The sequence below is a fragment of the Macrotis lagotis genome, chromosome 2 (genome assembly GCF_037893015.1).
Source record: "Macrotis lagotis isolate mMagLag1 chromosome 2, bilby.v1.9.chrom.fasta, whole genome shotgun sequence".
Lineage (NCBI taxonomy): Eukaryota > Metazoa > Chordata > Mammalia > Peramelemorphia > Peramelidae > Macrotis > Macrotis lagotis.
This window is the reverse complement of record NC_133659.1, coordinates 335,090,033-335,108,432: the sequence shown is the minus strand read 5'-3', so window position 1 is coordinate 335,108,432 and position 18,400 is coordinate 335,090,033. Positions and strand designations below refer to the sequence as shown.

The 18,400-nt window shown below is 44.0% G+C and overlaps 1 protein-coding gene across 8 annotated transcripts in view; it reads right to left on the bottom strand.

Moving 5' to 3' along the window:
- Nucleotides 1–18,400, bottom strand: part of EFCAB6 (EF-hand calcium binding domain 6) — a 239,117-nt gene that overhangs the window by 66,062 nt on the left and 154,655 nt on the right. For all 8 annotated transcript variants that reach the window (XM_074227119.1, XM_074227117.1, XM_074227120.1 and 5 more), the window contains 4 exons: nucleotides 13,537–13,651; nucleotides 10,436–10,584; nucleotides 7,309–7,541; nucleotides 3,505–3,601 (listed from right to left, as the gene is read on the bottom strand). In XM_074227119.1, the coding sequence (XP_074083220.1) occupies nucleotides 3,505–3,601; nucleotides 7,309–7,541; nucleotides 10,436–10,584; nucleotides 13,537–13,651 (594 nt within the window). The remainder of the gene's footprint in view (nucleotides 1–3,504; nucleotides 3,602–7,308; nucleotides 7,542–10,435; nucleotides 10,585–13,536; nucleotides 13,652–18,400) is intronic.

The window sequence follows — 18,400 nt, the reverse complement described above, 5'->3', positions numbered from 1 at the left end:
AGTGGATAAAGCACCGGCCTTGGAGTACCTGGGTTCAAATCTGGTCTCAGACACTTAATAATTACCTAGCTGTGTGGCCTTGGGCAAGCCACTTAACCCCATTTGCCTTGCAAAAACCTAAAAAAATAAAGATGCTCAAGCAGCATCCTCTACAAGAAGCCATTCCACGTCCCCCACCCTTCAGTTTCTAATATCCTCCCTATCCTGTATTTGACCACCTTCTGTAGTTGCATATATGTAGAGGTATGTATGCATTTGTAAATGGAGATATATAGATTTGTCTTTTTATTGCCTTTGTATTCTGGCTCTATATGCTGTATTATATTTTTCTATATAATTATAACATATCCATTTTCTTATGTCCTTGTCATCTCCCTCTTTAGAACAGAAGCCCCTTGTGGGGAAGGATTGCTTCATTCCTGGCACAGCACCTACGTGGCTGGCACTTAATTGAGGCTGGATTGTTGCTCCTGGTTCTTAGACCCCATAACTGGTTTTTTAACCTTATGCCAACTCTCTGAATACTCAGTCTCATAAGATGTCACTGAGAAACTGATCTACACTCTCCCTTTCCCTCCCTTATAGTCATTTCTGTTTAACTTACAGTTCTTTTCTCGCCCTCCCTTGCTCATCCACCATCCCAAGAGAAGAGAGAAGTTTATTATCAAGGGGCTAGCAGTGTTCCATTTTTCTACTTGTGCCTTTACTATGACCCAGAGAAATGTCTCATTCATGATCCCTGCTCCCCCTTCCTCAACTCCCACCTTTCCAAGAAGAAATGTGATAAGAGAGTGGAGAGGTGGCCACTGATCTGGAAGCCCAAAGGGATCCAGAATGGAATTCAAGAGTCAAAGACAAGAAAGGATAGGAAGTTCTGATCTCTGCTCCAGAACCCTGAAAGAAACGCTCTCCCCAGCACTGTCCACAGGGTCTCAGTCCACACTGCTGGGGGCAAGGAGCTCACTCTTGCATGATATGGTTTATTCTTTGGGGTGGGGGGGAAGTGGGGAAAGACAACCTTGATTCTAAGTAGCACTTCCTTATTTTGAGAAATATAAAACCATAAATAAAAGGGGGAAAAAAGGACTCAAGATTGACTAATTTCTGAATCAAAGAAAAACTATCCAAGGAAGTCTTTGGGATGCTCCTCCCCTGGGGCAGCAGCATGGGCAGGTGATAGGAGAGGTAATGACTTGGAACTGGAGAGACCTGGGTTCAAATCTCACATCTAACACATGGCTTCCCAGCATCCATATGGCCCCCAACAGGCAAGGCTGGCTAAGGGACTTTTCATTCTTTAGATGAGACAGATTGAAGCATGGCCTTTACCTAAGTGACAGATTCAGTGGAATGTCAGCTCCTCCAAGCTAAGAATTGCTTCACATTTGATTCTGTACCAATAGTATCTCATTTGGCAGGGGGGAGAGGTAGGGAACTCTAAGTTGGGAAAGTCCTTCCACCAACAGATCAGCTGCTACTCTGCAACTTATGGGCCTAAGAGTTCCTTCTACATATTAGAATTTAAATGCTTTTTGGATGTTATTATTATCTTCATTTTACAGATAGAGAAACTTACCTTACCTTACCTTACACACTTAAAATTTGCATAATTATTCTAATTCAAGCATATAGGATGCATTAGAGCTTGTAAAGCATTTCCCTCCCAACAGTCCTCTGCCCAGAGTCCAGAATGCTCTCTTCCCCTGCCCACCTCTTAGACTCTCTAGGACCCTTTAAAGTTCAGCTTGAGGGCTATTTTACATGAAGCTTTTCCTAATCCTCCCACAGTTAACTCTCCCTTACTTAAATTACTTTCTATTTTGTTTGGATGTGTCTTAAGGATTTGAGTGAAATCTTGGGATGTGTAGATAGGACAGGTATCCCATTCAGCCTTGAGAACAATGTGGGTTCATCTTTGAGCACAACTAAGTCACAGCCCAAAGTTCTGAATGAGACACAGACTGAGAGGCAGGAGGGAGACATTCATCATGAACAGGCTGATGACGGGGGTCAGCTTTCCCTACCCCATCTTCCCCACTTCACTGCCTTAACAAACTGATCCAGAAAGAATTAGGGCAACAGAAAAAGGAGAAGAAAAAAGGTGCCCTGAGACAGGGGATCAGCCACCATCATGGAGAGCAGCCATCACCCCCCTCCCTAGGGATCCTGGCCTTCACCTCTACCAAGCTACCTCTAAGGGGGCCCAAGCTGTAGCCACAGGGCCCCCTGCCTCTTCAAGGCCTGAGGAAATCTCTTAGACAACTGTTGAATGCTTTCCCCAATCTCCACTTCCAGGGGCTGCCCACCCACAAAAGTACAGTAGGCTCACTTGGGACATCTCTAATGAGGTTATAACTGCCCAGCCCTAATAATACAAAATAGATGGCTAATCAATGCTTATTCCCTTCCCCATCTTCTCCTATACCTGAATTTCTCCTCAAAAATTCAAAGATTTAGGGTTACACAGAGTAGAGCAGTGAGGGAAAGTTCTGCCTTCATCCTGGGAACTCTCCCATCCTGGGTGGGACCCATTGCCCTTAGGACTGTCCTGGTTAACTCCCTGCTTAACAGAAACTTCATAATGCAGCCACAGGTGGACCCACATGGACCACAGTCTATATATTAAAGAAAATATTTCTTATTTTAGCAGGTCTATAAAATTTCCAGAAAGGGAAAGAAACGAGCTGGGAGGAGGTTGAGTCCAGTCAACTGTCTCCTCCAGCAGCCCCAGAGAGCTTTCTGGGGATACCCCTCTCCTCTCCAAAAAAAAAAAAAATAGGGCTGCTTTTCCTCTTTGTAAGCCCCTACACCCAGCAAACATTAGACACTTACTGAATGCTCTCCCATGTCTCTATCTTAAGAGGGACCCTTTGTCCTTCTGTTGGCTGAGTTTCAGAAACTTCTTCCTGGACAATCTTGGGGTTGGCACTTGCTGGGCTAATCACAGTACTCTCAGGTGTGCAAAGCACTTTTATCTAAGATCTCATCAGATTCTACAACATCATCAGGTGGATGCTATTATCATTTTCAATTTACAGATGGAGAAAATGAGGGACAGAGAGTTGAAGTGACTTGCCCAGGGTCACACAGTGAGTAAGCATCTGGGGCAGAAGTTGAACCCAGATCTTCCAAATCTACAACCTTTTCTGAAGTAATGCCAGGCATCACCATCCCACACAAGTCCTGCAAAAAAAAAATTATCCTTCCCAGTATTGACTCACTTAAGACCTTAAGAATTTAATTTGTAGGAATATTTTACACCTGAAATATGTCCACACAGTATTGGCATTGAAAGCTGCTCCTCTCTGAACCTCTGCCTCTGACAAGAACCCCCAAATTGGAAGACTGAAAACTAGAGAGGCTGGCCCAATCAGTAGGTCCTGCTCTGGAAAGCCTAGTGTCCTCAAGCTGGCGTAGTTGGTCTCTGCTGGGGACCAAGATCTGGGCAACATGGAAAGAGATGCTCTTTCCCTTTACAGAATACATTCTCCTCCTCCTCCTTACCTTAGACAAGTCGAACCATCTGTTTTTTGCTTCTGAAGCAAGGTAGTTATGAGCCTGTTCACAAGCTAAGTCTGAATCTGTGATCTTCAGTTTGGGCCTTGAAAAGGGAAAAGATAATAATAAATGTGTTTTCAATGTAAAGGGATCATGAATCTCCCATGGGCTTAGCACTCCCCCTTCCAAAGCCTCCTCTCCCCTCAGTATCAAAGACACTGGTTGGCATCTGTTATTTCACATCTGGTTTAACTTAATTCTTAAAACGCTGTCTTATTTCCCCAGCTGCATGTTAGGGAAGTCTTCCTGAATTTCCTTTGTCCTCATTTACTTTCCAGTGGATGCCATTCCGCTCTTGCAGTCCCACAAAACAGAGAGTTCATTTATTCTCTCAGAAAGCCAACAATGACAAAAATAAAGTGTTCGATGTCTTAGGAAGCAGCCCAAGGAGTTGACCCAAGGATAGCCTGCACAGTGCACTATGGCCCCAGGGTCCAGTCATGAAGGCAGCGGCTATAGCATCACAGATGCTACATTGATGACCATGTGGCTTACCATGACTGCCACGACCTGGGAGCAGGGGGGCCAGAAAGCTTGGTTCAGATTCTGACTCTGGCCTAAGATGAGTCTCCCCTGGTAACTTCATGCTTCTCCCTCCCTAGCCCTCTCTCCCATCCCCTTGGCTGCAGTTAAAAAGAAGAGCTGAGGGCAGGGGCAAGTTGGTTGGATTAGGAGTCGGCCCAGGTTCAAATCCTAGCTCTACTGCTTCCTAGCTGTGTGACCTTGGACAAGTACATTGCCGAACATTTCTGGACCTCAGGATTGTCATTGTAAAACTAAAATGGCCGAGTCCTCACTCCTGCTCCTCAGCCAGCTCCAACTCTGCCCCTATCCTAGCACATGGCCTCCTTCCAGGGTCTCCCTGCCTTCAGGCTCCATCTTCTTTCAGTTGCCAACCTTCTATTCCTAAAGTTAGAACATGGTTCTGTCCCAATCCAGAAGCTTCCTACTGCCTTTCAAAGACCAATTTCATGCCCTTCCTCATTTTGGTCTCCTTGTTGTTCTTCATACACAACATTCCACCTCCAAGTCTTTGTCCAGGCTGTGCCCCCCAGACTTAGAATGCTCACCATTTACCCTATTTCCTCCAGAGTTTCCCTTCAATCCCATCTTCTAAAGGAGGCAGACTCTCATGGAGAATCTCCCTCCCCTCAAAGTTCCAAGGGTAGATACTGAAGAGTCCGTCACATACAGATGCCTGCCCCTGAAAACAATCCAAGAAGCTGGGATCTCCTTGCTGTTGGGAACTCTGGTAATGCAGTGCCCAAAAGAAGACAAAAATGTGGGCATCCGACTGACCCTGTGGGTGAGGGAGAGTATAGACTCAGGGCTGCTGATGACATTACAGACCTGGGAGGCACAGCTAGGAGGGGCTTCAGGATTTGAATGCAGGGCCTCCTGACTATGAGTCCAGTGCCTTCATTTCTAAAGTGACTTTGTTGTTTACAAAGTGCCTTCCTCAAAATAACCCTATGAGGGAGGTAACAGGAAACTACAGGATGGAGGAAATGGTATGTGGCTTTGCTTGGTGCTTCTGATTTAAATATAGCTCCCAGGGACATTAACTGACCATCATGAAACATTCATTTAACAGAAGGCGAAGGGACAAGCACGCTATCCTGACATAACCACCTCTAAACCTGAATCAGGCACTCTTAGTGTGGAGTCAGCCAGCTCCATCTCATCTCCCAGACAATGTCCCGCTTCTTGGCCTCATGGCTCTTCTGCTCATAAAGCCCCTTCCTATTACACATGGATCACTGAGGCAGAGATAGGGGCTTGAAGTAAACAGAAGCCCTAATCCTAGGATATGTAGAGCTTCCTAGGCCAACCTGCTCTCTTGGTGGTGTCTTGAGCATTCAACATTTTTCAGTGAAAAGCAGTTTCCTTAAGGCTGGAAAGTTCTTCTCTCAAGCCACAGCAGATGATAAAGCTGACCCAAACAGACCTGCAAGGGACTTTTTCCTCTCAAGCCATCAATGGTGCTCAAAAGCACAGAACCTTTTTCTAATCAACTCCCCCTCTCTAATCTGCTCCTAGCAGCAGAAGCAGATCCCTTCAGGCAGATCCACTCCCATCCATGAGGTTTCGCTCTCTCTCTCTCTCTCTCTCTCTCTCTCTCTCTCTCTCTCTCTCTCTCTCTCTCTCTCTCCTCAGCTAGTCTCAGTTCCAAGAAGCTACTGGTTTCCTCCTTTGTTCTCACTTGGTTTTGCTCTCTGGATTGACTTCACAGCTGTTAGTTTCTGACTTCTATACTCAGGGTCTAATGAAGATGTCCTTCCAATTCCTTGCCTTTTCATCTGGCTTCACCTACCTCTAATCAGGTCTGCTCATGTAATAATTCACCTTTAATTTAGGCTGAGAACCTTAAAATCCACATTTCTGTTCAAAGTGATGCTATATAAGACTGTCTCATAGTCATCACAAAGTTTTATCATGGTTTCCCAGTTTCAACTTCAAAATCCTCAAAATAGTTGTGTAAATCAGAGGAATAATGCATTTGAACAAAATTTGCCTTCAATTGATATATTTTGTTCTTTGGAGGAGCTCTCTTCTCACCATCCAGTGCTCAACTTAGGGTTCTGGGGTAGGGAATGAGGAAAAGGTCTAGCAGGGATTCAGGAGTGCTGAGACTTCAGTTTTGTACATACTTACTGACCTAGAAACAGCATTATGCCCATCCCATAGTCTCAACACCTCTGATATTTCTCCCCTCCTCTCCACTCACACATCTACTACCCTGAGGTCCTTGTCACCTCTTCCTTGGATAACTCCCAAAGCTAAATAATACTATCCCTCTCTAACCCATCATTAAAACAGCTATTTTAATACAGCTAGGAAAAGACCAGACCAGACCATGTCATCCCCCAGCTCAAAATTGTTTTCTTATCAATCAGAAGGTCCTTGTTTCCCACTTTTACAGCTGTTCTCTGCCACAATCATTCCCCAAGTCCCATCCATCTTGTCCACAATCTTACCATTTAGGGACCTCTTTAGGTCATTATTCTCCTTCCTTGCCGATAAACTCAGGAATTTGGTTCACCATTTTCTTTTCCACCCTAAATCCCATCTCTTTCAAAAAGTTCTAGTTTCTCCCATTCTCTTCAATTTTCATGACTTCTGCCTCCTTCACCTAAGTTATGAAGTGGTCCTATGGTCATAGCTCAGATAACACTGAACTAGATTGGCCACAGATACTGGAATTTCCTAATTAGGGCTCTGATTTTGTGTTCTAAGCCTCTAAGCTCCCTCCAAACTCAACCTTCCCTGTTCTAAGGCTCTTCAGTTCTGACCATCCTTGCTCTAAGGCTTTCCAGTTCTGACCATCTTTGTTCTAAGGCCCTCCAGTTCTGACCTTCTTTGTTCTAAGACCCTCCAGTTCTGACCTTGCTTGCTCTAAGGCCTTCCCAGCTCTGGCCTTCCTTGCTCTAAGGCCTTCCCAGCTCTGACCTTCCTTGCTCTAAGGCCTTCCCAGCTCTGACCTTCCTTGCTCTAAGGCCTTCCCAGCTCTGACCTTCCTTGCTCTAAGGCCCTCCAGTTCTAACCTTCCCTGTTGTAAGGCTTCCCGTTATGATCTTCCTTGTTCTAAGGCCTTTGGACCTTTTCTGTTCTAGGGTCCCTCCCAGCTCTGACATCCTAATAGATTAGCAGGTGCCTTTGTAAGGCAAGCCTTTTTGTCCCATCTGAGTTGTGTCCCTAATGTAAAGGCAGAAAGGCAACATCAGTCTTTCATTAAGAATTTCTCCTTACCTGATAAGCCTTTGTGGAGGGTCATCTTTTCTGAACTGTTTCTTCTCACACAAGTTACGAAACTCCCTGTAATTTAGTGTTAAGCCCGGCTTCAGATTCATTAAATCCAGTAGACGAGAAAACTCCTCCTCTTTCAAGGTCATTAGCATGTTATGCAATATCGACCTGAAATCGGTCATGTTAATGATGCCATCATGGTTTGTGTCCGTTTTGTAAAAAGCAGAGTAAGCATCCTTTAAAAACAAAGGGGGATTGGGAGGTTTTGTTTTCAAGCAAGGTGGCACTTCTATTATCCAGGAAGTCACCAAAAGAAGAATGGGTTTAGAGGGACCTGGTTTCCAGTACTGATCGTTACATCCAGTAACAATTGAACTTAATAACTCAGTATTCTAGAAATCTGAGAACATAAATTACTTGAGGAAGGAATCCCTAATTGATAAGGACCTCTGGGAAAACTAAGAGAGCAATTTAGTAGCCATTCTCTAATAAATCCAATGTAGAGAACTGAATATTAAAAATCATAGTATAAGAATCATATTAAAACTGAATCAGGTACTTTTAGCAGCAAGAATGAGAATTACTAACCAGACAAGGGTTAGAGGTCATCAAAAAAGATATGATTATGATTTTGATAACATGGAAGTGAACAACTTTTGCACAACCAAAACCAATGAAGGTACAATAAGAAAGGAAATGATCAACGAAGAAAAAAAATTTTGTATCAAATATCTCTGCTGCAGGTTCCAAATCCAAGATATATAGGAATTAATACAAATATATAATATCAGAAGTTAATTTCAAATGGATATGTGGTCAAAGGATATGAATAAACAGTTCTTGAAGGCAAATCAGAAAACTATTAACAATCATTTGAAAGACTGCTCCAAATCACTAATGATATGAGAAATAAAAATCAAAACAGCTGAAGCTTTACACCCAGAAAATTGGAGACGACAAAAAGATGGAAACAGTTAATGCTAAAGGGGTTGTGGGAAAAATAGGTCCACTAATACATTGTTTATAGAGCTGTGGAGTTGGTCAGACCATTTTGGAAAACAATTTGGAATTATATTAATAAAGTGGTACAATTGCTAATCCCTTTAACCTACCTATGCTATCCTGGGCATGTTCTCCAAAGAGGTAAAATAAAACACAAATTTTTGCAAACTTATGCAAGTTATTTGGGAGAAGTAATAATTTGTATGTCATGACAGCAATGATCGTATGTCTATGCTTCTGCTGACATTAGGCTAACTCAGGATATCTACCTTGGATTGATGAAAGTCATCACGTTTTAACTTGAGTTAGTTCCCTGTCAGTTGTTGAGCTAAACTTCACACATTTTATTTCACTTTTCTTTTTTAGTTCTGTGGTTTTTTAAATGGATATCAATCATTCTTCCATGACAGCAACTGTTAGATAAATGACAGGAGCTATCAATGTGGAGAGCAATTCAAGGATTACTCAAGGCCCCAGTGTAACAGGATTGGTTCTGCCGAAGCACAAAACCAAGAACTTGAGGAACAACTGCCATGAAAAAGCCTAAATCTTAAAAAACAAAGCCATTCCAACAGACTTGGAATCTGGATAGGATTGTTACTGATTCCTCTACCATGCATCAGAAGCTTCCTGATGTTGGAAGAACCTTGAGAAGCTCAAGAAGAAGGACCAGCTGCTATCCACTGCTGCAAAGAGAAAATGACTGTGGGCAAGGCAATACAAAAATCAGAGTCCTGAAGATTAGGAAAAGCTTCTTTCTATTGATGAAAAACTTCTGCCAAAACTACTGGCAAAAGAAATGTCAGTGGATCTGTAAGACTATCTGGGCATTTCATTGAATACTAAAATAATCACTCCCCCATATATTTTGGGAATCTTTTAAGACCAGTAAACCTAGGAATCTTATGATGATCTCTGGAAAATATGTTGATATTTTTTAAAAAAAGAATTATTTCAGGATGTCAAAAATTCCCAGTTGAAGATAGAATACTACATTTCCTTGCACTATTCCACACAAATAAAAGATTAAGAAAATTATAGAAAATCTAATATGAAAATGGTGCAAAGAAAAGTGAGCAGAACCAGAGTCCAGCAGGGCAAAGCTCCATGAATATGTTGCAAGAAACAGTGAATAAAAGATTACAGAAAAGCTTTTATGAACTGATGCAAAGTGAAGTGCGCAAAACTGGAAAATATATCCACAGTGACAGCAACTACAGAAATGGGAAGAGGAATACAGAGAAAAATCAAAACTGATACTGTGAAACTATAAAAAGAAGGCTATAAGGAAACTTCTCCCCCTACTTTAAAGAAGTGGGGAACTATGGGTGTGGAATAGTACATAGTCTCAGACTTGACTGATGGACTAGTTTGTTTTCCAAACTCAGTTTTCTCTTTTTGGTTATATGAGATGCAAGAAGGTTATCTATTAGGAAATGGAAGTGACCTCCAAGCAAAGAATGTAATAAAATGTTAAAAATAATAATCCTCCATTTCTGGAGTATTTTCCTCACTACAATTATGTGAGATGAAACTCCAAGCAGTGATATCCTCCTTTTAGAGATGAGGAAATAGAAACTCACAGAGGTGACACCAGTAGAACTGGAATTTGCAATGATGATTCAGGATTTCATTCACTGATGCTCTTTTCTCAGCAGACCCAGTTTCCTGGGATATTTCCAGGCATCATTGTTGAAGGAAAACCTAAGGCCAAAGAGACTAATCTAGAGGCAGCTGCTTATCTCCTCAAGCCTGGGACCAGAGGAAGCCATGACAAGCTAAGGCCAGAAAATGAACCTCTCTCTTTTTCCTAGACCTGTTTCTGACCAACATGGGACACTCCCAGCATGAACACTCCCTCCACCAATGCCAGTAAGCCCCAGGCCTGTAACTTCTAGCCACATGGTCAGAACCCAGGCCTCCCCTAGGCTTTGCTGCCTCTTGATGAAGAGCAGTGGAGTGCCAAAAGATCTGGGTTTGAATCCTGGCTCTGCCTCTGAATTCCTGTGAAGTTCTTGATATGTCACCCTAGCTCTTTCATGGGTTTGGACTGGATTATTTGGGGGAGGAAAGGTTATTTGTAGAACTTCCAGGGCAAGGATCCCAGCATCTTGAGGCTGTACTTTACCCCATATATTTCCTTAATCTTCTTAGGGAAGACTTTCATGCATTCTTCAGCAGATGTAAAATGACTCTCAAAACTACCCTTTGGAGTAAGAGAAGATGGCACTGGCACATTCAAGGAAGACTCTTGTCCATTGGGTTTCCCTTCTGAAGCTATTAAAAAAAATCATAAAAGGTCAAAGGTCAAAAGGCCCCTGTTTGCTTTGCTGGAGCCTAGACCACCAAATTTGCTCTGACTGCATCAAGGAGTTCATCCAAATGAAGCCCCCCCCAGGGACAAATTCCAGTCCATTCACACAGGGGAGAGCACTGATCAAAAATAAGTCACCCCTCTCCCCATGAAGCTTTCCTCTGATTCCCAACTTTGGTCTGCTGTCTCCAGCTGCAGGGCCCCCCAATGACATCTGTCCATATTTCCTATTTATTTCTTTTTCTTAATATGTATTCACATAGTTCCCTTCAGTGGATTAGAAGCTTTTGAGAAGGAAAAGTAGTCTCCTTTTAGGAGTTGTATTGCCAATACATACAGAAGGTGTTTATTAAAGGCCTGTTCTTAGATGTTTTAGTTGTGATCTAGTGTCTGAGTTGGAAGGAACCTTACAGAGATCACTTAACATGTGGAGCTCCCTTCTTAAAATCAGTCTTTTAAAAATGTATAAAATAAAATACAAGGAACTACAAAGGGAACCCATCACATTGAAACTCTTATCAACATTTTTTTTTAAATCTCTAGGCTGGTCCAACTCCACTGAGCCACAGAGAGGAAACAGCTTGCCCAGAACCCTAGAGTGGGTAAAAGATCTAGCAAATGGGGCCTCAAAAGCTACAGTGAAAGAGCCCAGACTCTGGGGTCAGAGGGCACTGCGTAAAATGACTGGCACCATCTTGAACAAGGTCTTCCTCAGGCTGAGTCTCCTTTGCTATTAAATGACAGGGTGGAAGTCAATGGCCCCCATGGCCCTTCCCTTCCAGCCCCAACCTGTAGCCCAGGTCTCCTGACTCCTAGATCGGAGCTTTCTCCATCATGCCATCTGTAGTACTCTAGGACATTAATCTCATAACTAAAAGGAGCCTCAGAGGTCATGGAGATCAATCCTCTGGCCCTATCAGGCAAAAACACTGAAAAATGCTGCACAGGCCCAACAGGAGAGTGGAAAAAATATGGGAGGCATGGGACTTCACTACGACAGAGGAATTTCCAAGATTGCCTCACAGCAAAGACAATCATCTGAGGTTTGCTGAGGGTGATGGAAGCGTCTGGCTGCCCCAGAGGCACTGGCATCCATTCCCTCTGCTCCCAAGACTCAGGACCACCTCCTTAGGTGAAGACTCCACCACTTCTCTCATCAGAACTATTACCCACACAATAGCCCTCCCTGGCTGCAAGTCAATCTTTCCAAGATGTGACTCTAGTTACTGCTCAACTCAAAGGGAGTAGCTCCTGGTCCTCTAGGATAAAACCTACCCTCTTCCTCCTGGGCCCTAAACTCTTCCGCCATCTGACTCTGGATTTTTTAGTCCCTTGCTCCCCTTCCTTAGCCCATACAGTACTCAAAGATCCCTGAACTTTGTGCCTCATATCACCATGACTTTTAAAAATCCTTGAGTTCTTATTTATACCATCTTTAGAGCACCTCCAAAGGGCTCCCACTGGAATGCAGATGATGCTGAAGAAAAACTCAAGAACACTGGGCAGAGGGAGACCTGCACATATATCCTGGGCACACCCAAACAACAGATGCTCACTGCCATTGTATCTGACAGGAAATCTTCATCTGTCTACCCCTAAGAAGAGAACCAGCACCATGGACCAAGCAAAGATGGCCAAGGCATATGGGCAGTTAGGTGGGGCCAACCATTGGTCCTCCTATCTGTGACAGATTGAAGAACAGAGGTAATGTGGCATGGTGGGAAGTGGAGTGAATGTATCAAATCCCTTCCCTTCTCTCAGCCTCATCAGCTTCCTCTGGAAAATTGAGGTGGTCTAGCTTTGAATCTTTGTTCCTGACATCCTCAGCTGGTCTCTAAGCTCCTTCAAAGCTCAAATTCATGATTTCACCTCCTGGGCCTCAGTTTCCTTCTCTGTCAAGTGAGGGGCTTGGACCAGATGGTCTGTGAGGTCCCTTCCACTCTAGATCCCCTAGTCTATGAATAGCAAGCCTAGATTTAGGAAATCCAGGACACAGGGGAAGGTTTTAACTTTGGAAGGGACTGTGAATTTAACATTCTGTCCTTAAAATCTTATTCATCTTAATCTGGTTTAACCAGGTACAGATCTTCCTTTGTGGGGAAAAACAGCCAGGACCTAGTCCCTGCCATCAAAGATCATTATCTGAATGTTTTTTTTTTAAATCTAAATGGGGTTGGATGAAGTTAGTGAATGCTAGCGCCTCCCTTCCCCCTAGAGGAAAGCACATGCAGAACCACAAGCATCCTACTGGGTGATGTTCTCTGCTCTATGGTCCAGCCCAAAGGCTGCCTTGCTATCCCAAACACATGAAACTCCTTCATCTTCAGAATTCACACCTTTGCACAAGTTGTCCCCGTGCTTGGAATACACCCCTTCTTGCCTCCCCCATGTAGAATCCTTCAAGGCCCAGATCAAGGGCCACCTCCTGACCTTCCCAGTGGCCATTAGCTCCTCCCCTTTGAAATTGCTTTGCATAAATTTGCATTGCATTCAGTATTTTATGTTGATGCACATGTGAAAGTATTATTTCCCCCAATAAAATGTAAGCTACAAGAGGATAGGGCTATTTTCCCTTTTGATCATTCCCATCACAGGGCATGGCACCAGACCAGGCCTAAACTGGGAGCTTGCTAAGTAAGCATTTGTGCTAGATGAAGTAACTGGTCACACTGTTCATCCATTTAGCATCAGCTTAGCATCTGTGGTTACTCCAACACTATCATTAGGCCAGTAATGCCATGGCACTGCCCCTAGGAGCTTAGCCTGCAAGCATATTCCCCTTGAGGCTGCATCCTGGGCTGAGTGGCTCACAAGCTTCAGCTCGTGTCTATGGGATGGCTGCAGGACAAAGGGAACGGTCCAGCTGTTCATACAAGATTTGTTTCAGGCAACATTTGCATCTGATGTTTAGCTACCTTCAAATCCAGACGCAAAATCAAGATAACTCAGTCCTTCATTTTTATATCCTATCTTTTTAACGAGCAGACCAAACTGTTCATCATCCATAGGCATTCCGTTATCTTCTAGCACCTAGCAGAGAAGGAAAAAAAAAAGGAGGAAGTCAAGTCACTGTCTCCACTGGGTGACTCAACTGGCACTTTGGAACAGGCACTACTACTGTCAGGGACAAGGGCAGGCTGGCCAAAAACTTGCCTGCTTGGCTCCATCAATAGCATCCCCAGTTCTGGCCATGATTGACAGGGGCATTATTTCACTTTACAAAGAATTAAAAACTAAGTATATTTGGCAATGCACAGTTGCCTCTTAGGAGGGAAAGAGTGTGGGGGTAGGGAACGAGCATTGGACTGGGAAGCCAGGGAGCTGGGCTGGGAGTACCCGGTAGCAGAGGACCTTCGTTAATGCCCTTCACCTCTGTGGACACTGGCAGGGTCAGATAAAATGGTTTCTGAGGTCCCTTCCAGCTCATGAAGCCCAAGCTCTCATTCTAAGCACAACATCTATGTCAACTTAATTGTAACTTTCGATCCAACATATGAGCCAATCCTTTGCTCATTCACCGTTGACTGGGCTGTTCTTTCTCCCCCTGTCTCACCCAGTGGGCTCCAAGTCACTCTCAGGGGTTCCCTTCACAAACACAGAAAAGAACATGACCACAAAATGAATTATAACCTACCTTCTGGCTCAAGACACTGGGTGAGGGGAGGTAGATTTAAAAAGAAACCAAAACACCTCTACTTCCTAAGGTTTTGCAGATGTGACTGCAGAGGCTGGGGCCCCCTTTCGGGGAGCTGATTGGCTGGACAGAGCAGAGGAGCCGGTGATGTCACAACACTCCAGTTAGAAAGCTCCCTTTCCTGGGTGCCCCGCCCGCCTGCTGAGGGCAGAGGATGGGAAACCAGCCAAGGGAAGCCAGAGCCAAGGCCACGCTCTCCTAGAACTTGTGATCTGAAGGGGGCAGATAGAGTTGGGGCTCAGGAGGGGCACAAGGCCACCCCCACAGCCCCAAAGACACACACAAATGCCCACAAAGGATCCCAGCAGGAACCATGGACAGAGGGCCAAGAGCCAGGTGGAGGTGGAGAGGGCTGCCCGCCCCAGGACTGTGAGTCTTGGGTTAGGCTTCAATGAAGGGAAGGTAGAAATGATCGGGAAAAAATGAGACAACATCCTAGGGATGCAAAATGGAAGAATCCTCTGCAAAGATTTCTGTGCTGCCCCTAATATCAGGAAGCTCAGTCTGGGGGATGGGAGGAGGGAGGAAGGGAGAGAGATAGGATAAAATGGGGATAAATACAATTTAAATTGTGATAACTACTTGAAACAACTTGGGTTTAATGGATAGAGTGGTAGTCTTAAGAGTCAGAAAGACCTAAATTCAAATAATGACTAATGTTTCCTAGCTGTGTGACTCTGAGCAAGTCATTTCCTTTCCCTGGGTCCCAGTTACTTCATCTGTAAAATGGGCCTAGATAGTTCCTGAGATCCCTTCCAGCCCTAGATCTGTGAACTAACAAAACCCAAGAGTTCAGTCCTGTCTGACTCTTTGTGACCCCACCTCAGATTTTCTTGGCAGAGATACTGGAGTACTTTGCCATTTCCTTCTCCAGCTCATTTTCCAGATGAGGAAACTGAGACAAATAGACCACTTATCCATGGACACATGTCTGAGGTCAGATAGGAACTCAGATCTTTCTGACTCCAGGTTCAGTGCTTTATCTACTACACCGCCTAGCTTTACCTCCATGACAAAGCAGGAGGATACTAAAGGCACAGGTGGTGAGATGGGAAATCACCCCCAACTAAGGGATGGTATAAAGCATTTATTAAATGTCTACTGTGTACACAATGCCCTGAGACTACACAAAGATGAAAACTGGGCTCTGTTCTCAAAAAATTTACATGCTGCCATGGGAGGGATATGAGAAATCCACCAAAGAGGAAATATGATGACCACATCAGACATATTGGGGGGGAGGTATTCCAATTTGGGGGAACAGCAGGAGGCAGAAATGGGACCTACTCATGGATGGCAAAGAGTCTGAGAGTTTTCCAGGGGGAGACCAAGGGCTCGGGGAGAGCACCCAGAAGTCAGACCTTTGGAGCTCTATCACAGGAGGCTTCAAATGTCCTGCTTAGGAGCTTCATCCTTAATGAGAAAGATCAGATGTAGTCACCTCAGAAAAGCATGTGAAAATCCAGGCCTGAGTCAAGGTAAACTGAGGGCAGTTTTGCTGGTCTGGATTGACTGAATAAAACACAGTCATCACACTTGAGAGAAAAGTGGGGAGGAGGCAAAGGGGATCCAAGAGGTGAGTCACTGAGGAGTCTGCAGCCAAAGTCAAGTTGGAGGGCACCAACTAGCATGGGATAAACTGGAAAGAGGAAGACTGTTGGTGAGTCATTTTCAAATGTGCCCACTTTTTGTGATCCCATTTGAGAATTTTCTTTGCAGAAGATACTAGAGTAGTTCACCCTTTCCACCTACATCTCATTTTACAGATGAGGAAACTGAAGTAAACAGGGTTAAAGTGACTTGTCCAGGGTCACATAGCTAGTTAATGTCTGAAATTGGAACTCAGGTCTCCCAGACTCTAAGCCCTGTACTAGTCTAAACTGGAGGAAGAACTAGCCACATACTATCTATGTGACCCTGAGCAAATTATTCTGGGCCATCTGTAAAAGGAGGGGGTCAGACTAGATGACTTCCATCTTTCTATCTAGAACTTCTCATAAATAACTGTTTGCATGTTGCCTCCTTCCTTAGACTTGAAGACAAGATTGTCTTTTGCTTCTTTGTATTTCCAACCTGGCAAACAGTATATACTTAATAAATGTTAGTTGACTGACGATTATGAAAAGAAATAATAATCTCCAGATGGAAGGGGTTCAGAGCCCAACCTGAGGAAGTGCCATCAGTCATTGCAATGACAGTGATAAAGGGGAAAGCCCCCAGTGGCAATGAAGAGAAAGAATTATAGTAGCTGGTATACTGGACTACCAATAGGAACTAAGGAAAGGAGGTGAAAATGAACCCAGCTTTCATTGGAAGGCCTTGAAGGACAAGAAGAAAGAGAATTGGGAAAATATAGACTCAAAGGATCTGAGTTTAAATCTTGACTCTCTACCTATATAACCTTGGGCAAGTCACTATTTTTTCTCCAGGTCTGTCTCCATAATAATAAAATGAGGGGAATAGACTAGATGCCTACTAAAGTGTTTTTCCCCATTCAATTCAACAAGCATTTATTAAGCACCTAACACATGCTTTGGGGGCTAAAGGTGAGGATTTAACAACTTAAAAGTTCTTCCCTGCTGCCAAGGCATTCAGTCTGCCAGGACTAAACTACCTAGAATCCTAGTTCCTGAACTAAAAGGGACCCAAGGGTTATCTAATTGAACTCCCTCCTTTTATTTATGAGAAAACTGAGGCTCAAGACAGGTTGAGTGACTTGTTCAAGGTGTCCCAGATGAAATTTGAACCCACTTCCTCTGGTTTCCATTGTACCACACAGCATCCCAATGTGTACGAGCTAGTAAATAGACAAGAGTATCTACAAACCAAATCCAATGACTGGGGCAAGGGTTAACCAAGACTGGCCTCCAAATTTAAGTTGAGCCTTGAAGGGAGCTGGTAACTCCAAGGCAAAGATGAGGAGGGAGACCTTTCTTGACATGTGCAAAGGTGGGAGAAGAGAATAGTAGAGATGGGTAACAGCAAGCAGATCAATGCGGCAGGAAGGATGACATGCACCATTATCCTGGAAAGGGAGCTGGAGCCAACTTCTAAAGGTCTTTAAATGACAGATAAGAGAGTTTCCAGTTCTCAACTCATGATCCCCATGAGTCCTCTCGAAATCTCAAGTTGTGTTCTCACCTTGGGTCCAGCTCTTAAATCTACAAAACTCAAATCCTTTTCTGGACCTTTCACTTGTAAAATGGAAGTGAGGAGAAGGGAACTAGAAAAGTTTTAGGGTCTCTTCTAGCTTCTAATCCATGTTTCAAGCTGCTTCAAAAGTCTACTCTAGGGGCAGCTAGGTGGCACAGCAAGTAGAGCACTGGCCCTGGAGTCAGGAGGACCTGAGTTCAAATCCGACCTCAGACACTTAATTACCCAGCTGTGTGGCCTTGGGCAAGCCATGCAACCCCATTTGCCTTGCAAAAACCTAACCAAAAAAAGTCTACTCGACATCCAGGAAAGATCAGGGTAGCCAAGGGAGAATTCATTTTGAATTCTCAGTCACACAAAACCTGCAAGCTGGCCCAAGCCTGGCAGCAAAGCTATTATTGAAAGCACTTCCTGGACCCCCAGTTATCAATCTATTGACAAGAAGGGGAAATAGCTACATGTTTTGGCAGCAATGCAACCTCTGTTCACAACCACCTCCTGCTGCTTGCTCAAATGGGCAAGTAGGTTCCAGTTCTAAGGGAGAAGTTGGGCCACTCTGGGAATGGCTCGTGCTGAATATCACAATATGAAGCTGCAGGCTACTTCAAAAGCATCACACACACACACACACACACACACACACACACACACACAACACACACACACACACACACAACACACACAGACACAACACACACACACACACACACACACACACACTCCCAAATGGATATATTGGCTGCTCTTTTTAAAACAGAACCTTGGAAAATAAATACGTGTCAATGTCGATTTTTTTTTATTGGGAATTCTTCCTGCCTAGTTCTTCCATAAACCTCCCCCCAGAATGGAGATAAGAAACCTCCTCCAGGATGCTAGCAGTACCTAGAGAAAGGGGATGCAGTTCTGAATGCTTCCAGAAGATTACCCTAAAG